Raw genomic sequence first — 16,394 nt, forward strand, 5'->3', positions numbered from 1 at the left:
TCTGTGTGTGTCTGTGTGTGTGTGTGTGTGTGTGTGTGTGTGTATGTGTGTGTGTGTGTGTGTACACACACATAAGCTTGAGCTTCACTGACAAGTCAGACTACTTTAGACCTGTAGAGCAGCCTCTCTGCGCAGCGGTCTCATCAGGAAAGCATTTACACACTGACCGCAGACTGACAGACAGCATTTACACACTGACAGCAGACTGGCAGACAGCATTTACACACTGACCGCAGACTGGCAGACAGCATTTACACACTGACCGCAGACTGGCAGACAGCATTTACAGAGACTGTATGTTTAGGGCTGAAAAGCAGCAGAGTTTCTCTGTTATGATTGGAGGGATGTCATGTGACCTGCGGAGAGGTGGAGCATCCATATTAGATGGGTGGAGCCGTGGAGACTGAGATTCAGGACTGCAGTCAGTTTAAAGCTCATATTGTGTCATACATTACACTAGATACTGTCCCCACTGATCCTAGATCAGACCCTGCATTTCACTGTAATGATTGGGGTTGGGTACTGTACACTGATCGGGGGTCAGTTGTTAGGGGAGTGGGGCTGAGTATCGTGTCAGTTACTGTGTGTGATCAGGCAGCCACTGGCAGCTTATCTGGTTCATTTAAATGCACTTTAAAGAAAATCATTTTATATTAGAAAAGAATTTGCAAATCTTTGATTTTAGTGAAGGGAGGGAGTTCTGAGGAGAGCGTGTGTGTGCGCGGTGAGAAATGCATGCATCTCTGCCCCCTGAGCAGAGCGGTCCTCTCCTGTGTGTGTTCTGATTGGTGGAGTGAGGGCACATGGATGAAGGCCCTTCCTGCTGTCCGTCACGGGCAGGTGCATTTATCAGCGTGCCTCAGTAACCAATCAGACCTCGAGGAGACAGTCCTGTCAGCTCGCTGCTTAACCTGCAGGGTCTCCGAGACCCATGTCCTTTTTTAATTGTCCTGTACATATCAATCTGTGACAATGAATTCTGCATATGGGTGTACAGTCGTGTGAAACAGTGTGCCTAACTGTCCAGTCAACTCTATTTTCCTATTTTTTTCTTTAACATGTCGATTTGGATGCCATGGAAAAGAACTATAAAATGAAGGATTCAGTGTGTTTGCATTTCGCTAATAAACATTTCATTTGAGCAGCTCAGATCAGTATAACACTAATAAAATGTTAACTCAAACTGACTGACTGGTGTATGTAGCGTCACTAAACCCTGAATCGCACTGTACATAGCGACTGACTGGTGAGTATAATTATGATCGCTGTATGTACAGAATCACACTATAGTTAATGACTGACTGTGGTGTGTGGGGTTAGGGGTTAGGGGTTAGGATCTGCACAGAAATGATCTCAGTATGCACTGCTTTGTAAGGAATCTTACACACCTTCCCCTAGAGTGAGACACACACACACACCTTCCCCCGAGAGAGAGACACACACACCTTCACTTAGACTGGAGTCCAGTTCTGTGCCAAAGCAAATGCATTTCCCAGCTTTATTACTGTATACAGAGTAATTCAGCCTGAACATAAAATTAGAATTCACATTTATATTTCAGCATTGTATGTACAGGTAACTGCCAAAATGAAGGGAACTCCAGTAGAGTTCCAGACACATGTAGAACGTATGCCGAGGTGCACAGATCACTGTTCTGGAGGCTTGTGATGCCCCAGCGGCCCTTTCTGCTGGCGTTTCCTCCATCTTGGCAGGTGCCTGTAGATGGGGTTTGAGGGTTTGTGGGGTTTGTGGGGTTTGTGGGTTTGTGAGGTTTGTGGGTTTGTGGGGTTTGTGGGGTTTGTGGGTTTGTGGGGTTTGAGGGTTTGTGGGGTTTGTGGGGTTTGTGGGGTTTGTGGGGTTTGTGGGTTTGTGGGGTTTGAGGGTTTGTGGGGTTTGTGGGGTTTGTGGGTTTGTGGGGTTTGTGGGGTTTGTGGGTTTGTGGGGTTTGTGGGTTTGTGGGGTTTGTGGGTTTGTGGGGGTTGTGGGGGTTTGTGGGGGTTGTGGGGTTTGTGGGTTTGTGGGGGTTGTGGGGTTTGTGGGGTTTGAGGGTTTGTGGGGGTTGTGGGGTTTGAGGGTTTGTGAGGGTTGTGGGGTTTGTGGGGTTGTGGGGTTGTGGGGTTGCAGGTTGCAGATGCTGTTTCTGGGGCATAGGGGGCAGCGCTGAGCTTAGCCGCGGTCCCGGTCGAAGGCCCTGCCATACAGCACAGCGGTCAGCAGCCCGTTCCGCATGCCGGTCCTGCTCATGGAGAAGCGCCGCCCCTCCCAGCCTGAGCGGTCCGGCCGGTCAGGCCGCACCCCGCTCCCCAGCACCCCCGGAAACACGTGCCGCGTGCTAAAGGTTCCCGCCAGCCAGAAGTCCATCAGCGTGTGGGCGTGGTCGATTTCGCCCCCGCAGTTGCTTGGGGCGGGGCCCGCACACCGGACCAGTGCACACACCTCCAGCGCGTAGGTGCCGTGGACCACATGGAGGCCCTGGAACGCGGCCAGCGCGTACAGTTCGGCCGGCGCACCTGACCTCCGGAACAGCAGGTGGCAGCAGAGTGCACCGTCACACACTGTCATGTTCCCCACACTGCCCTCCAGCAGCACCATGGTGAAGTTATCATACATCATCTCCGCAGTGAAGGTGCTGCTGAGGACAGCAGGGGCTTCTGGGAAGGCTCCTCCCCCTCGCTCACACTCCCCACCCCCCCTGAGGCAGAACTCCGGCTCCGGGTACCCAGAGAAAGGCAGCGGGAGCTGGCCCCCCTTGGGCCCCCCCCCGGCCACGTCCGGGTCCAGCACGGGCACTGTGGCCACCAGCAGCTTGCCGCTCTCACCCTGGGTGTCGTGGTGATACAGCGCCTGCCACGGGGTGAATATGCCGCTTCCTGTCATGCCCAGCGCGGCGGAGCGGACGTTGGCGGCCAGCAGGGTGACGCCGGCAGCGTAGGAGAAGGAGCGCTGGAACTGCACGGCGGCCAGCAGGGGGAGCTGGTTCATCCAGGCGGTGGGGTACACCAGCTGCCGCACGCCCCGGGCCTCCACCAGCGCCAGCGCCGGCTCGGAAAACAGGATGTCGAAGCAGGTGAAGACCCCGAAGCTCCCGGCGAAGGGCGTGTGGAAGGTGACGAGCTCCGGCTCCGCGGGCGCGTCGAACGCTGCCTCGAAGTACAGGTTGTGCTTGTGGTAGCGCGCCACGATGGTGCCGTTGTCGCTGAAGACGACGTCGGTGTTGAACTGGTACCGGCCGTCCAGCGGGCAGCGGGCGTCGCTCCGAGCGTCACACGGCTGCCGGTCCGGCAGGTTCACCACCACGTACAGCGCGCTGTTCTGCGCCATGCAGCTGAGGCGCTGCAGCACCTGCAGAGCACAGCACCCGTTACACACCCGCACTGCGTAACGCAGCGTACACACCCGCACTGCGTAAGGAGCGTACACACACCCGCACTGCGTAAAGAACATACACCCCCTCAGATTTCACTGCTCTGAGCAGCACATTGCTGGTATCCCCCTCAATCCCAGAATCCCCTGCTTCCCACTCGGTGAGAGTGCTCCTCGGTACCTCAGTGTTGGGGAATCGGGTCGGGTCAGAACAGGGGCTCCACCTCACAGCCGCAGGGTCCGGCACCGTCTCCAGGTACCCCGCGATGGACTCTCTGCTGAAGTTGAAGCCGTGAATGGCATCCTCTGGAAACACTATTATCTGTGCACCCTGCAGACGAGACGGACACAGCTGCAGCGGCAGGGGCCTGCAGACAGGGGGCAGCACCAGCCCCTCCCCCGCCTGGCAGGGTCTCACATCTCACCCTCAGAGCAGGATGCTGGCGCCTTGTGACGTCTGCAACTTAATTCTTTCATGGACTCAACCTGCAGTTATTTTTCCACGTACTTACAATGTACTGTAACAGTCCATCCTAATGAAATACACAGCTACCACTCATGACAGGCCGAGGTGGTTCTCAGGATGCGTGGATTCGGCGGAGGTGCCGTGCTGAACCGCAGCGCGCTGGCGGCCGCTCTCACCTGCCTGGCGGCGGCGGTGACCTGCTCCTCGAACACGTCCAGGTTCTGCTGCATGTGACGCAGCGCAGCGCTGCGAGAGAGACGCTCCGCCGGGTGCGCGTTCAGAACCACGCGGTGCTCGTACACGGCGGCCACGTACGACCGCGCCTGCGCCCCGCCCGCACACAGCCAGAGCACCGCGGCCACGCGCAGCGCGCACACAGCCATGGGGCTGAACATCGGTGCGGCTGACCCCAGTTCAGCCTGAGCGGGACAGAGCAGCTGCGGGACAGAGCAACAGTAGGTAAGAGCTGACCCCAGATCTGCGCGGCGTTAAACATTAGCGTGGGACGGAGGAGAGGGCAGAGTCCAGGGGTCAGGGCTACAGCACAACGTTACAAACACGGCGTCACAAACTGTGCTGCGCTTCAAACGTCCTCTCCGGCGCATTTCCGAGGTGCTAAACGCTGCACGTTATTTTAGGGTGACCATATGTCCTCTTTTTCCCGGACATGTCCTCGTTTTCGGACCCATTTTTAGGTCCCACAAAGAGGACATGTCCGGGAAAAAGAGGACGTATGGTCACCCTAATTTATTCCTTCGCTGCACTCGAGTTTTTATGGCTGGAGCTGCGGATTATCGGCAGTCTGCCTCTCGTGCACCGTGGATTCAGCCAAATGGAGACAATGATCAAGAGACTGAGTAATATTAGCAAGCTAGCTACTTAGCTAATTTAGTCGTTACGTTAGTATGTGTTTCTCCTTATTGCCCCAGATTTAAAGAAATTTAACGAAAAACAGGCACGCCTCTGTTGTTTACGCTGGATAAATCATGTCCTGTTGCTTTGCTGCCGTGAAACATTAGCCCCCCGGAGAGCTCAGAGGCGGAATAAACGGTCTGCTCACCGTGATCCCCGGCCGTTAGCACACTGGCTAACTCACTCCCGCTTCCTGCTCTCTCCTTGCATGTCGCTCCCGTCGGCGTGTGGCAGCGAGCAGCTTTACAGTTTCAGGACAAACGGGCCGCACTTCGACCGCCCCGGTGTGCGGAGAACACTGCGCGCAGCCGCCCTCGGTGCGCGCCGCCCGGCGTGCGGAGAACACTGCGCGCAGCCGCCCTCGGTGCGCGCCGCCCGGCGTGCGGAGAACACTGCGCACAGCCGCCCTCGGTGCGCGCCGCAGCATGTGCGTGTGTTTACGACAACGGTGATTGGTGCACATGTGCGCCTGTCAGCGACACCGGGCCTGTGATTGGCCCGCAGATTGTGTTTGTTTCGCAGTTTGTGATTGACCCGAAATCGGTCCACTGACACCGTAAAGGTCAGCCGGTTCGGCCGGTTCGGCCAGTTTTGGGCAGTTTGGGCAGTGTTGACTAAATCCAATTCTACTCCGCAGTTTGAACTGTGCGGCGGCGACTGTACGGTGCGGTGATGTCATCAGTGATGCTGTTTTCACCCACACAGCCGTGGAACTGCAGGACTTTGGACCTGAACGTGTCAATGACAACAAGGAAGCCTTCAGTTAATCATCTTATGATTGCAGGTGGTTTTTAGCATTATAGTGTCGAAGGTTTAGCCTGTGCTGCGCTGCAGTCGGGACGCCCGCGGTAAGCCCGGTAAGCCCGACCCCTCGGAGGATGGCGCGTCCGCGCGTTACTCTGAGGCGGGTAGAGACGCTCACCTGTGGAGCGCGAATGCGTGTCCCGCCCCGGGTAAGGGCGTCTGCTAGATAAAGCTGTGATGAACAGAAAACATTCGATCTTAAAAACGGTCCCTGTTGCACACCACTTTCGGGTTTAATAGATGCCACCCAAAAGAGCTGTCCTGTAAATAAGAAAATAAGAAAATGTGTAGCCTATATTTTAACAAATCCTTTCTCTTGTTGAGGCAAACTTAAAACAGCACAGTTTCGGTCCTCTGACCTTCTGTCTCCATCACAGTAAAAATGTCGCCCCCGAGCAGCGGTGACGGTCACCAAACACAGGCGCGTCCCCTAACGAGCGAATAAGAGAAAACCGCGGTTCTGTGCCTCAGACTGTATCACAAGCCCACATGATTCTCACACCATTCCCGCTCAATTTGTCTTTAATAAACAAAAAAGGATAAAAAAAAGTGACGTTGACTCTTCATTTTTAATTTTTCGTGTCGAAATAGCCAGTGCGCTATTGCGCTGTTCCCACGGGGGGGCGGTATTTCCACGCACAATCAGTGTTCAAGAAAATGTAACGCAGCGTTAGTGAAATCAATGGCATTCGGAGTTTGTTTTCATTTCAAGATAATCGTTGTAGGCATTTAGATACTAAGTATGGCATTCATGTGTAATATGTCGAAAATATCAATTGGAATGCATGCACTAAATTGCATAAACATTGAACGGGCATCACTGATTAAGCTGTGTAATATTTATCATCTCTGACAATTATGACGTAAATATCTTGGGTCCTGTGTATGATATAGTCAGTAGTCATCTTTGAAATAAACGCCGTCAGATGTCAATGTAATGTAAAGTAATCATCCATGTAAAAGCGCCAGTCACGCAAAATGGCATTCTGTTTATAAATGCTAATAGGTATCAACGCTCGGGTCAAACATGTGCACAAAAAATCGAGCATTTTATTCTAAAATATCCTAGGTGAAATGACCAGTGAAACCAAGACAACGTCCTGTGTACAACGAGTAATAGGCTTTGACTTGTAGTCTTTCTTCTTATTTTATTATTATTATTATTATATTTAAGGACACGGTGTCCAGGCTCCTTAGTTTGTAATATGGGGACACGTGTTTATTTTCTCCAGTATAAGCACATTTGTCATTATGTTTCGCGTTCGTTTGTAAGGCTATAGATAAGCAGCATATAACTCAGCCTCGTTCTTTAAATACCGCGCTGGTTGATGTAAAAATGTCTCTGTGCTTTTAATAAGATGAAGTGGTGCGCTGCTGCGGCAGCGCCGCTGCGTCCCGCTTTAGAAACTGCACAGCTCAGGAAACCGAAGCGCACCAGCTCGTCCCTCTTAATCCCGAGGCGAAGCGGAGCCGCGATAAATCCCCGCTGCGCCAGCGGACAGAGGCGGGGAGGCTTCTGCCCAGCACGCCTTCCCCTCGGGACAGGTAAGAGCCCCTTTAAATCCCCGCTGCGCCAGCGGACAGAGGCGGGGAGGCTTCTGCCCAGCACGCCTTCCCCTCGGGACAGGTAAGAGCCCCTTTACCCGTGCTGCACCAGCTCGCGGTGTCCGCGCTGCCTGAGTGTTTACGGATTGACACTTAAATCCTGCAAATAATTATATGCTTGATAATAACAACAGGCATTGCCTACAGCATGTGGGTTTCCAATGCTTCAGGCGGGATGATGGTACATTTTTGGAATTCATGTCTGGATAGACAAAATGACCAGGGACCGGCGGCACCGTGTTTTAGAAGCGCGCGCCTTAATGAGACAGGGATGGGCACGTGCGCCGTAATTGTTTATTGTGTATGCGCGAGCGGGATGTATGAACACCATCTATTGGTCTGATGATTTTATCACATCTTACAAACATGTTTAATTCATTAAATGTATTTTGGTAGCGGAGAATTTAGCAGAATATCTCAGGGTAAACGCACACTGATGTGAGGGAAAGGATTCTTGCATAACGCTGTGATTTCATTTGATCCTTAAATCAGTCGATGAATCACACGATTGTTTTGCTTTTCACTTTTTTACTGTAGAGTGGAGGAAGCAAAGGCGAAACGCGCTGGTAAGAGGGGCTAATATTGGCGTGCAGGGCAGCTGTCGGGCCTGTCCGGGTAATTATAGCTCTGTCTGGTGCGGGGAAAGATTCCAGGAAGCGGGAGCAGCATTCCGCTTTCCTAACGGCGCAGAGAGGGGAGCGCTGAGCCCCGCACCCTGCAGGCGGACCGACGGAGGGGTGCAGCCCCGCACCCTGCAGGGAGCCGCAGCCGGCGGACCGACGGAGGGGTGCAGCCCCGCACCCTGCAGGGAGCCGCCGCCGGCGGACCGACGGAGGGGTGCAGCCCCGCACCCTGCAGGGAGCCGCCGCCGGCGGACCGACGGAGGGGTGCAGCCCCGCACCCTGCAGGGAGCCGCCGCCGGCGGACCGACGCGGAGCAGCATGGCTCTGATGAGGCGCGGACTGCAGATGCAGCTCCTCCTCTCCTGGGTGCTGGCCCAGTCCTCCCTCACGGAAAACACCTTCCCCACAGGTGCCCTCTCCCCTGCAGCTGTGCGCCAGCACCTTGGGGGGTGGGAGTATGTGTGTGTGTGTGAGTGTGTGTGTGTGTGTGTGTGTGTGTGTGTGTGAGTGAGAGTGTGTGTGTGTGTGTGTGTGTGTGTGTGTGTGTGTGTGTGAGTGAGAGTGTGTGTGTGTGTGTGAGTGTGTGTGTGTGAGTGTGTGTGTGTGTGTGAGTGTGTGTGTGTGTGTGTGTGTGTGTGTGTGTGAGTGTGTGTGTGTGAGTGTGTGTGTGTGTGAGTGTGTGTGTGTGTGTGTGTGTGTGAGTGTGAGTGTGTGTGTGTGTGTGTGTGTGTGTGTGTGTGTGTGTGTGTGTGTGTGTGAGTGTGTGTGTGTGTGAGTGTGTGTGAGTGTCAGGGGTAATACAGTTATTTATAGGAGCGCATTTCCTTTTGGACAGGGCTGCAGGCTTCCCCATCGGTTTGGCACAGACAAGAAAGAGGCTACAAAACAACTACATCACACTGCTGAAGTATGCACACACACACACACACACACACACACACACAGACACACACACACTCACACACACACACACAGGCGCGTGCTATAGGACACTCAAATGAAAGAAGAGTTGCCAACCTCCTCACTCCTTTTCCTTATAAGGAGGCGGTGTCACTCTATATGTTTGTGTCTGTGAGTGAGTGTGTGTGTGAGTGTGTGTGTTTGTGTGTTTGTGTGTGTGTGTATGTGTGTGTGCGTGTGTGTTTGTGTGCGTGTGTGTGTGTGAGTGTGTGTGTATGTAGTGGGAGTCTCTCTCTGTTCCTCAGGTGTAGGTCAGTAGGCACTCAGGCCCATGCTGATTGGCTCTTTATGCTGTGTGGGTGTGGTCTGCATTCTCTAGGCTTCAGTGCTCTGGACCAGAGGAAGAAATTCAACCCATGCTGCCTCCTGGCTCCGCCCCCACCACCACTGTTCCCGCCCCATCCCCTGCTGTGGGAGGGGCGCAGGCCTGTGAGTGACAGCCACAGACCCCGCCTATGGTCAGGGATCATGTGGCATGTGTCAGTCATTGATTGATCAGGAATAGGTGCTGTCCAGGCAGGACACTCAGAGTCTAGGGAGAGTACAGTTAACTGGGTTTTGGGAGCTGGGAGCTTTGTAATTGGGCTGGTATGTCCTGACTTTGCCTCTCACATTCCAACATTTAAATATAGCCACGGTGATTTAATTTAACCAATGGAGACAAGCATAAACTTGATGTATGATGAAACTCCAATGTTTTTTACTGAAGTCCCTGTGAATTTTAAACTCGTCTGAAAGAAATGTCATATTTTTCCTTACACAAACTCTTAATGACTGCATGCTGCTCTGATGCGAGTTCAGACTCTGTGCTGTGTGTGTATGTGCTGTGTGTGTGTGCTGGTAGTTTCAGGCTCAGTGCTGTGTGTGTATGTGCTGTGTGTGTGTGTGCTGGTAGTTTCAGGCTCAGTGCTGTGTGTATGTGCTGTGTGTGTATGTGCTGTTAGTTCCAGACTCTGTGATGTGTGTGTATGTGCTGTTACAGCCTTCCATTTCACCGGTCATATGATTTTTTTTTGTTTAGAAAAATGACCTGAGAACAAACAAAGTTGGAAATGAAGAAGACAAAGAAGACAGAGCTATGCTTCACGCCTGCTCTCCCAGCCCCCTGGCCCCCCCCGGCACCCCCGGCCCCCCCAGCCCCCCTGGCCCCCCCGGTCCCCCTGGCCCTCCCGGCCCTGAGGTGAGATGTGTGTTATTGGCCAGGTGGGGGTCACTGCTCATCCCGGGCAGGTATGAGAACATTGCCATGCATCAGAGCATCACAGTCACATGCTGCTTTCAGAACCCAGCAGGACAGACTGATCTGGGTACAGTGAGGTGCAGAGGGGACTGATCTGGGTACAGTGAGGTGCAGAGGGGACTGATCTGGGTACAGTGAGGTGCTCCTGCAGTAAAGAGAGACAGAATTTGCTTTAATTTCCACTACCTGCTCTCTCTCCATTCTTACAAACGTTTGTTTTCAGGGTCCCAGCGGAATTCCAGGAGTGCAGGGACCAAAGGGAGAAAAGGTCAGAGATGAGGTTCCTTCACTCCTCTTCTGTCTGTGTGGCTGTTAGTGAGATTGGTTTTGTCAGACAGTATATCTGCTGAAGCACTCAGTCCTGACGCTCAGAGAAGAGTCCCTGCCTGTGTCTCCCAACGGTAATTTTCCCTCCTCTCTCCTCCCCAGGGAGAGATCGGCCGGTCGGGGTCAAAGGTGAGGCCTGTTTCCATGTTCGGTGGTCCTGATCGTGAGTGTATCGGTGGTATCAGAGTTCTGGTCAGGCCGTGGCCCCCGGGGGAGGGATGGGGGGGGGCTCTGGTCAGTGCTGTGGTTCCTGGTTGATTGATCTGCGTGTCCCAGTGCAACAAGACAGTGCTTAATTAGTGAGAGTGCTGTGACAGTCATCCACCCACCCACACACACACACACACACACACACATGCACGAACACACACATACTCTCACACACACACACACACGAATACACACAGACACCAGACACACACACATATACTCACACACACACACACACACACACACACACACACACACACACACACACAAACACACACGCACAGGAACACACACACACACACAAACACACACATACTCTCTCACACACACACACAAATACACACAGACACCAGACACACACACATATACTCACACACACACACACACTCACACACAGGAACACTCACACACAGGAACACACACACACACAAAACCTCTCATACTCATAGGGCTGGAATGAGTGTTGTCATGTTCCAGCAGGGTCGGGCTGGCCCACCTGGTCTCCCAGGGCGACAGGGACCTGCTGGCTGGCCAGGGCCGAATGGGCCAAAAGTGAGTAAGTCTTTATAGAAATCACATTCATAGAGATCACATTATCACATTACCTCATACTGCATTACAGGTTTATAAAATATTACAAAATATATTGTTAGATTGAATTACACTATCCTTTCATTGCATTACCTTAAACTATAAAACTATATTATGAAATTTATAGCTAATAAAATGATTTTCAAAATAATTTGCTTGTATTGCATTGACTCTGCACTGACTCTGCCCTGACTCTGCCCTGACTCTGCACTGACTCTGTGCTGACTCTGCCCTGACTCTGTGCTGACTCTGCGCTGACTCTGCGCTGACTCTGCCCTGACTCTGCCCTGACTCTGCACTGATTCTACCCTGACTCTGCCCTGACTCTGCCCTGACTCTGCACTGATTCTGCCCTGATTCTGCGCTGACTCTGCCCTGACTCTGTGCTGACTCTGTGCTGACTCTGCGCTGACTCTGTGCTGACTCTGTGCTGACTCTGCGCTGACTCTGCCCTGACTCTGCGCTGACTCTGTGCTGCAGGGGGAGAAAGGAGACCCGGGGCTGATGGGATTACCGGGAGCCAGAGGACCGATAGGCCCAAAGGTGTGCACCTGCCCCGCGGACTCTGACAGGTGTCCTGCAGTTTGCATTTAGCCGGGTAACAAAGCATGAATTAATGAGTATTTCCCACCGTCTGCAGGGTTTGCCGGGATACAAGGGAGAAAAGGTGAGCGATACTGCACACTCCTGTTCTGCACATGACATATCCCATAATCCTCCACTGTGGCTGTACACCTCCCTCACTCCTCCTGTGTTTGACACTGTCATCGTCCTGTGTGCGGTTTTTACCCATGATGCTTTGTGTCTCCCCCTCCTGTTAGGGGTCGCGAGGAGAGCGGGGCGAGGCTGGGATGAAGGGCAGTAAGGTGGGGACCATGCCTGCTGAGATAAGCTCAGAAAAGCTGCACAGCTCTGTGACAGTCACAGGCCAAACTGCTGTGTTACTCTGTGTGTTTTAGGGTGCAGCGGGTCTCCCCGGGATGTTGGGACAGAAGGTAAATGCACTTCATGTCACCATGGTGATTGTCACCCACTCAGTCTATCACATGCTGTGACTGATGTCATCACACAACCATGTGCCTTGTCTGTCAAACTCTCTCCCTCTCTCCATCTCTCTCTCTCTCTCTCTCTCTGTCTCTCCATGTCTCTCTCTTTCTCTCTCTCTCCCTCTCTCTCTCTCTTTCTCTCTCTCCCTCTCTCTCTCTCGCTCTCTCTCAGGGTGAGATGGGCCCTAAGGGGGAGCCTGGAGTTTCAGGAAACAGGGGGCCCACAGGGCGGCCTGGGAAGAGGGGTAAACAGGTAAGAAGAGCTTTGCGGCCGCCGCCCCCCCACACCTGCTCTCAGTCTGCAGAGTGACACTCACTGGCCGCCTGTTTCAGGGGCCAAAGGGCGACGGCGGGGAGTCAGGCTCCATGGGGCCGGCAGGCCCTCCAGGCCCAACCGGACACCCCGGCCCCCCGGGCCCACCTGGCTCAGGTAAGACAGCTGTGGGAGGAACTACGAGGCTACTGTGGGCAGGGCTGTGGGGTTAGTGTGGGCAGGGCTGTGGGGTTAGTGTGGGCAGGGTTGTGGGGTTAGTGTGGGCAGGGCTGTGGTGTTAGTGTGGGCAGGGCTGTGGGGTTAGTGTGGGCAGGGCTGTGGGGTTAGTGTGGGCAGGGCTGTGGGGTTGGTGTGGGACGCTGGGTCAGTGTGCATGTGGCGCTGGGTTTCTGTGAATAAACAGCCGTTAGAAGACCTCAGCCTTGGCTGCCCTGCAGGAAGTGAGAGCCACACGGAGGCTGTTTTTAGCTCTGAACTCAGGAACAGATCCGCTGGGACAGGCTGACAGGATGACATCATGAGCTCAAAGCGAGCAGGAGGCGGGACAGCAGACACACTTACAAACATTATGTCACCATGTGCTTAAAGCAACAGCTGTGGTCCTCCTCACATTGCCTGGCACATTGGCTTTGATTGCTTTCCCATCTCCACAGCCATGCAAAAGGGCAAGGACCACAGCACAGGAGTGTGAACTCACAGTGTCTGTGTGTGTGCGTGTGTGTGTGTGTGTGTGTCTGTGTGCGTGTGTGTGTGTGTGTGTGTGTGTGTGTGTGTGTCTGTGTGCGTGTGTGTGTCTGTGTGTGTGTGTGTGTCTGTGCGCGCGTGTGTGTGTCTGTGTGTGTGTGTGTCTGTGCGTGCATGTGTGTCTGTGTGTGCGCGTGCATGCGTGCGTGCGTGTCTGTGTGAGTGTGCATGCATGCATGTTTGTGTGTCTGTGTGTGTGTGCGTGTGTGTGTGTGTCTGTGTGTGTGTGTGTGTCTGTGTCTGTTTCAGGGCTCTTCCTGGTGGGGGAAAAGGGGGAGAGGGGTCTCCCAGGACCACCTGGTGAGTGCAGCTGTAACTCCCCTCAGAGCATCAACAACCCCCCCTACGAGGAGTACACCCCCTGGGGTAACTATGCACGGGTCCCTACGGTGAGATATGCCTCCTAACCTCCCGCACACTGATCTCCTGACCCTAAACCTGACCCTAAACCCAGGCCTGAACCTGACCCTAAATGCAGCCCTAACCCCAAACCCTAAGCAGTTACTCATGGAACACCTATACACACACACACACACATACACAAATGCATTTGCACAGTCACACACACACACACACAGTTTGTGTGTGAATCACTCTCAGTTAGCCTAGCTAATTTTCCAAATATTTATATTTAAACAATATTATTTTAAAAGCTATAACCCGATGGTGTGTGTTCTCCTGCAGATATTTGTGGTGAACAGTGAAGAGGAGCTGGACCGCCTTCAGACAGACAACGCTCTCGCCTTCCGGAAAGACCAGCGCTCTCTTTATTTCAAGGATGTGGACGGATGGCTCCCCATCCAGGTTCTCCATCACAGTGTGGATCCCTCGCTGCGCAGCCTCATACAGGGGCGTGGCAGACTGCTGGCAGGACGCTCTGCTTTCTGTGGTTAAACTCCGGCTAAACTCTGGTTGAATTGTGGTTCAACTCTGGTTGAACTCTGGTTGAATTGTGGTTAATGTCTGGCTCCAGCTGACCCGGTTCCAGTCCACGGAGATGGCCCCGGAGCCGGATGGCGCATGCGGAGACGGTCATGTGCAGCCACACCGCGGGGAGACCTGCGATGACGGGAACAAGGTGGTCACCGACGGTTGCGTCAGTAAGTCATGTGACTCGGCGTGATGCCATCACACAGGAACGATGGCTCCCCTCTCTCTCTTCTTTTTCTCTCTCTTTCTCCTCTCTCTTTCACTGTCTCCTCTCGGCTCTGTGACTCCGTCTCCATGCTGTGACTCCCTGTCTCGGACCTGTGACTCCGTCTCCATGCTGTGACTCCCTGTCTCGCTCTGTGACTCCGTCTCCATGCTGTGACTCCCTGTCTCGGACCTGTGACTCCGTCTCCATGCTGTGACTCCCTGTCTCGGACCTGTGACTCCGTCTCCATGCTGTGACTCCCTGTCTCGCTCTGTGACTCCGTCTCCATGCTGTGACTCCCTGTCTCTCTCTGTGACTCCCCGTCTCGGCTCCTGTCTTGACAGAGTGCCAGCGGGCTTACTGTGGGGATGGCTACCGCTATGAGGGCGTGGAGGAGTGTGATGGGAAGGACTTCGGCTTTCAGACATGCAAATCTTACCTCCCAGGGTTAGTTCCGTTTTTTCATTTGTGTAGAACACACAATCTCGTGTCCTTTCTGATGATGTAGAACACAATCTCTTTCTGATGATGTAGAACACAATCTCTTTCTGATGATGTAGAACACATATCTCTGCTCTGTATGGTGGTGTAATGTTCCCCTGGTCCATTGCTTCCTAGGTCATTTGGGCAGTTGAAGTGCACATCACACTGTACCATCGACTCTACAAACTGCAAATACTTCACCTGAGCACTCAGCCCTCAGGCTGAATTATCAGTTTAAAAATCATCCAGGAAACCAACACAATCCATACGCCATATCTCCTCTACTGTACGTCCTGTACAAGGACACGTTGCTGAACCAGGAAGTGATTCACCCACTCACAGGTCACATGCTGGAACTCTGCATTCAGTCTTAATGACTCAACCAGGACTTCATGACTCCACCCCCTAATCCTTCCTGCCAGCTGATTGGACCAGCCAGTGAGTAGGGGTTGGGGTAATGGGCATTTCATGGAAGAAGAGAGCCAATTGCTGGCAGGGAGTGGAGGAGGCAGAGCAACATTACCTCGACTGTCTCACTGTAAGAAAGAGCGTTCAGATCATCGCCAGGGTGCTGTGTGTTTTAGCGGAAATGTGAATGAATCTGCGTCACAAGCATGAGGATCTCTTAACCAAAGCAGAAGAACTGACAGCCTTTAGCTGTGTGACTCTAGCGCGGCCGTCTGGGACAGGAGCAGCACAGAGAGCTCATAGGAACAGCCGCCCTTACCTGGTTTTGATGATGTCACAGTGAAGCTGATTGGCCAGGAGAACATGATGGTGGTTATACCAGGATGATGGATTGGCCGAGATGATTAAATTAATAGAGAAGGAAAACATGTTGTCATTGTAGAAGTATTTCCTACAGCTCACTAGCAGGTCAAATAACACTCCTCTCCGCCACCAGCCCAGCCTGGCTGTTAGTCTGCATGTGTCCAGAGAGGGCGCTGTGCTGTATGTGGAAACCTCCAGGCTGGCAGCAGACAGAGGCCTTCAAAGGATGTGCTCATCTGTGAATATGGCTGCTTATCCTCCGTGTGTTTTACAGCAGGAACGGGAATGCTCCATTTCCCTCTGTGTGAGACTCAACCCCCACCCCCATACCCCTCCCTCGCTGGGATCAGCCCTCCTCTTGTTTGGGGATTGAAAACCTGAACCTGTAAAGTGGATGTAAAGAAGTTTTACTCCTGAATAATGTCACGCCAGTCACCCCCGGCAACAGGAAGCCCTCGGCTCTGCATGCCAGAGCAGGGAATGACGCTCATGTGAACCACATTCACCACCATACTCCTGTCTCCATTCACCACAGCACTCCTGTTTCCAGCACACTGCGCACTGCTTCTGTGTTTCAAAAGTGGAAGATCAACTTGCTGTGATCTGAAGGGAATAAATATATATGTACATATATGTTAAATATGGACACAACTACTTGGTACTATGCTCTTAAAGTCATGGCTCATACTATGTTAAAATGAGGAATGTGGAATTTCTACTCTCTTCACCTGTAAGAATGATGTTTGTGACGGTTGTGTTTGTGTTGTATTTTGAGGATGGAAGCCTTTAAATCACTGGCAGAGTCTGTGCTGTAGAGCAGACATGCTGGATTCACAGTCT

General features: G+C 53.0%; 2 protein-coding genes across 2 annotated transcripts; one reads left to right on the plus strand and one right to left on the minus strand.

Moving 5' to 3' along the window:
* Window positions 1–2,080: 2,080 nt before the first annotated feature.
* btd (biotinidase) lies at window positions 2,081–5,113 on the minus strand. Its single transcript, XM_036515600.1, has 4 exons — window positions 4,890–5,113; window positions 4,006–4,266; window positions 3,545–3,694; window positions 2,081–3,342 (listed from the first exon to the last, which is right to left on the minus strand). Exons 2-4 carry the CDS (start codon window positions 4,222–4,224, stop codon window positions 2,167–2,169), a joined length of 1,545 nt encoding a protein of 514 aa, XP_036371493.1. The 5' UTR covers window positions 4,225–4,266; window positions 4,890–5,113; the 3' UTR covers window positions 2,081–2,166.
* A 1,699-nt stretch (window positions 5,114–6,812) lies between these two features.
* wu:fc38h03 (acetylcholinesterase collagenic tail peptide) lies at window positions 6,813–16,394 on the plus strand. The gene is made up of 17 exons (XM_036516051.1): window positions 6,813–8,182; window positions 9,053–9,162; window positions 9,755–9,913; window positions 10,197–10,241; window positions 10,403–10,429; window positions 10,991–11,062; window positions 11,582–11,644; window positions 11,742–11,768; window positions 11,923–11,967; window positions 12,061–12,096; window positions 12,320–12,400; window positions 12,481–12,577; window positions 13,415–13,554; window positions 13,850–13,969; window positions 14,139–14,265; window positions 14,645–14,747; window positions 14,919–16,394. Exons 1-17 carry the CDS (start codon window positions 8,092–8,094, stop codon window positions 14,986–14,988), a joined length of 1,413 nt encoding a protein of 470 aa, XP_036371944.1. The 5' UTR covers window positions 6,813–8,091; the 3' UTR covers window positions 14,989–16,394.

This window comes from Megalops cyprinoides, chromosome 21 (assembly GCF_013368585.1).
Source record: "Megalops cyprinoides isolate fMegCyp1 chromosome 21, fMegCyp1.pri, whole genome shotgun sequence".
Lineage (NCBI taxonomy): Eukaryota > Metazoa > Chordata > Actinopteri > Elopiformes > Megalopidae > Megalops > Megalops cyprinoides.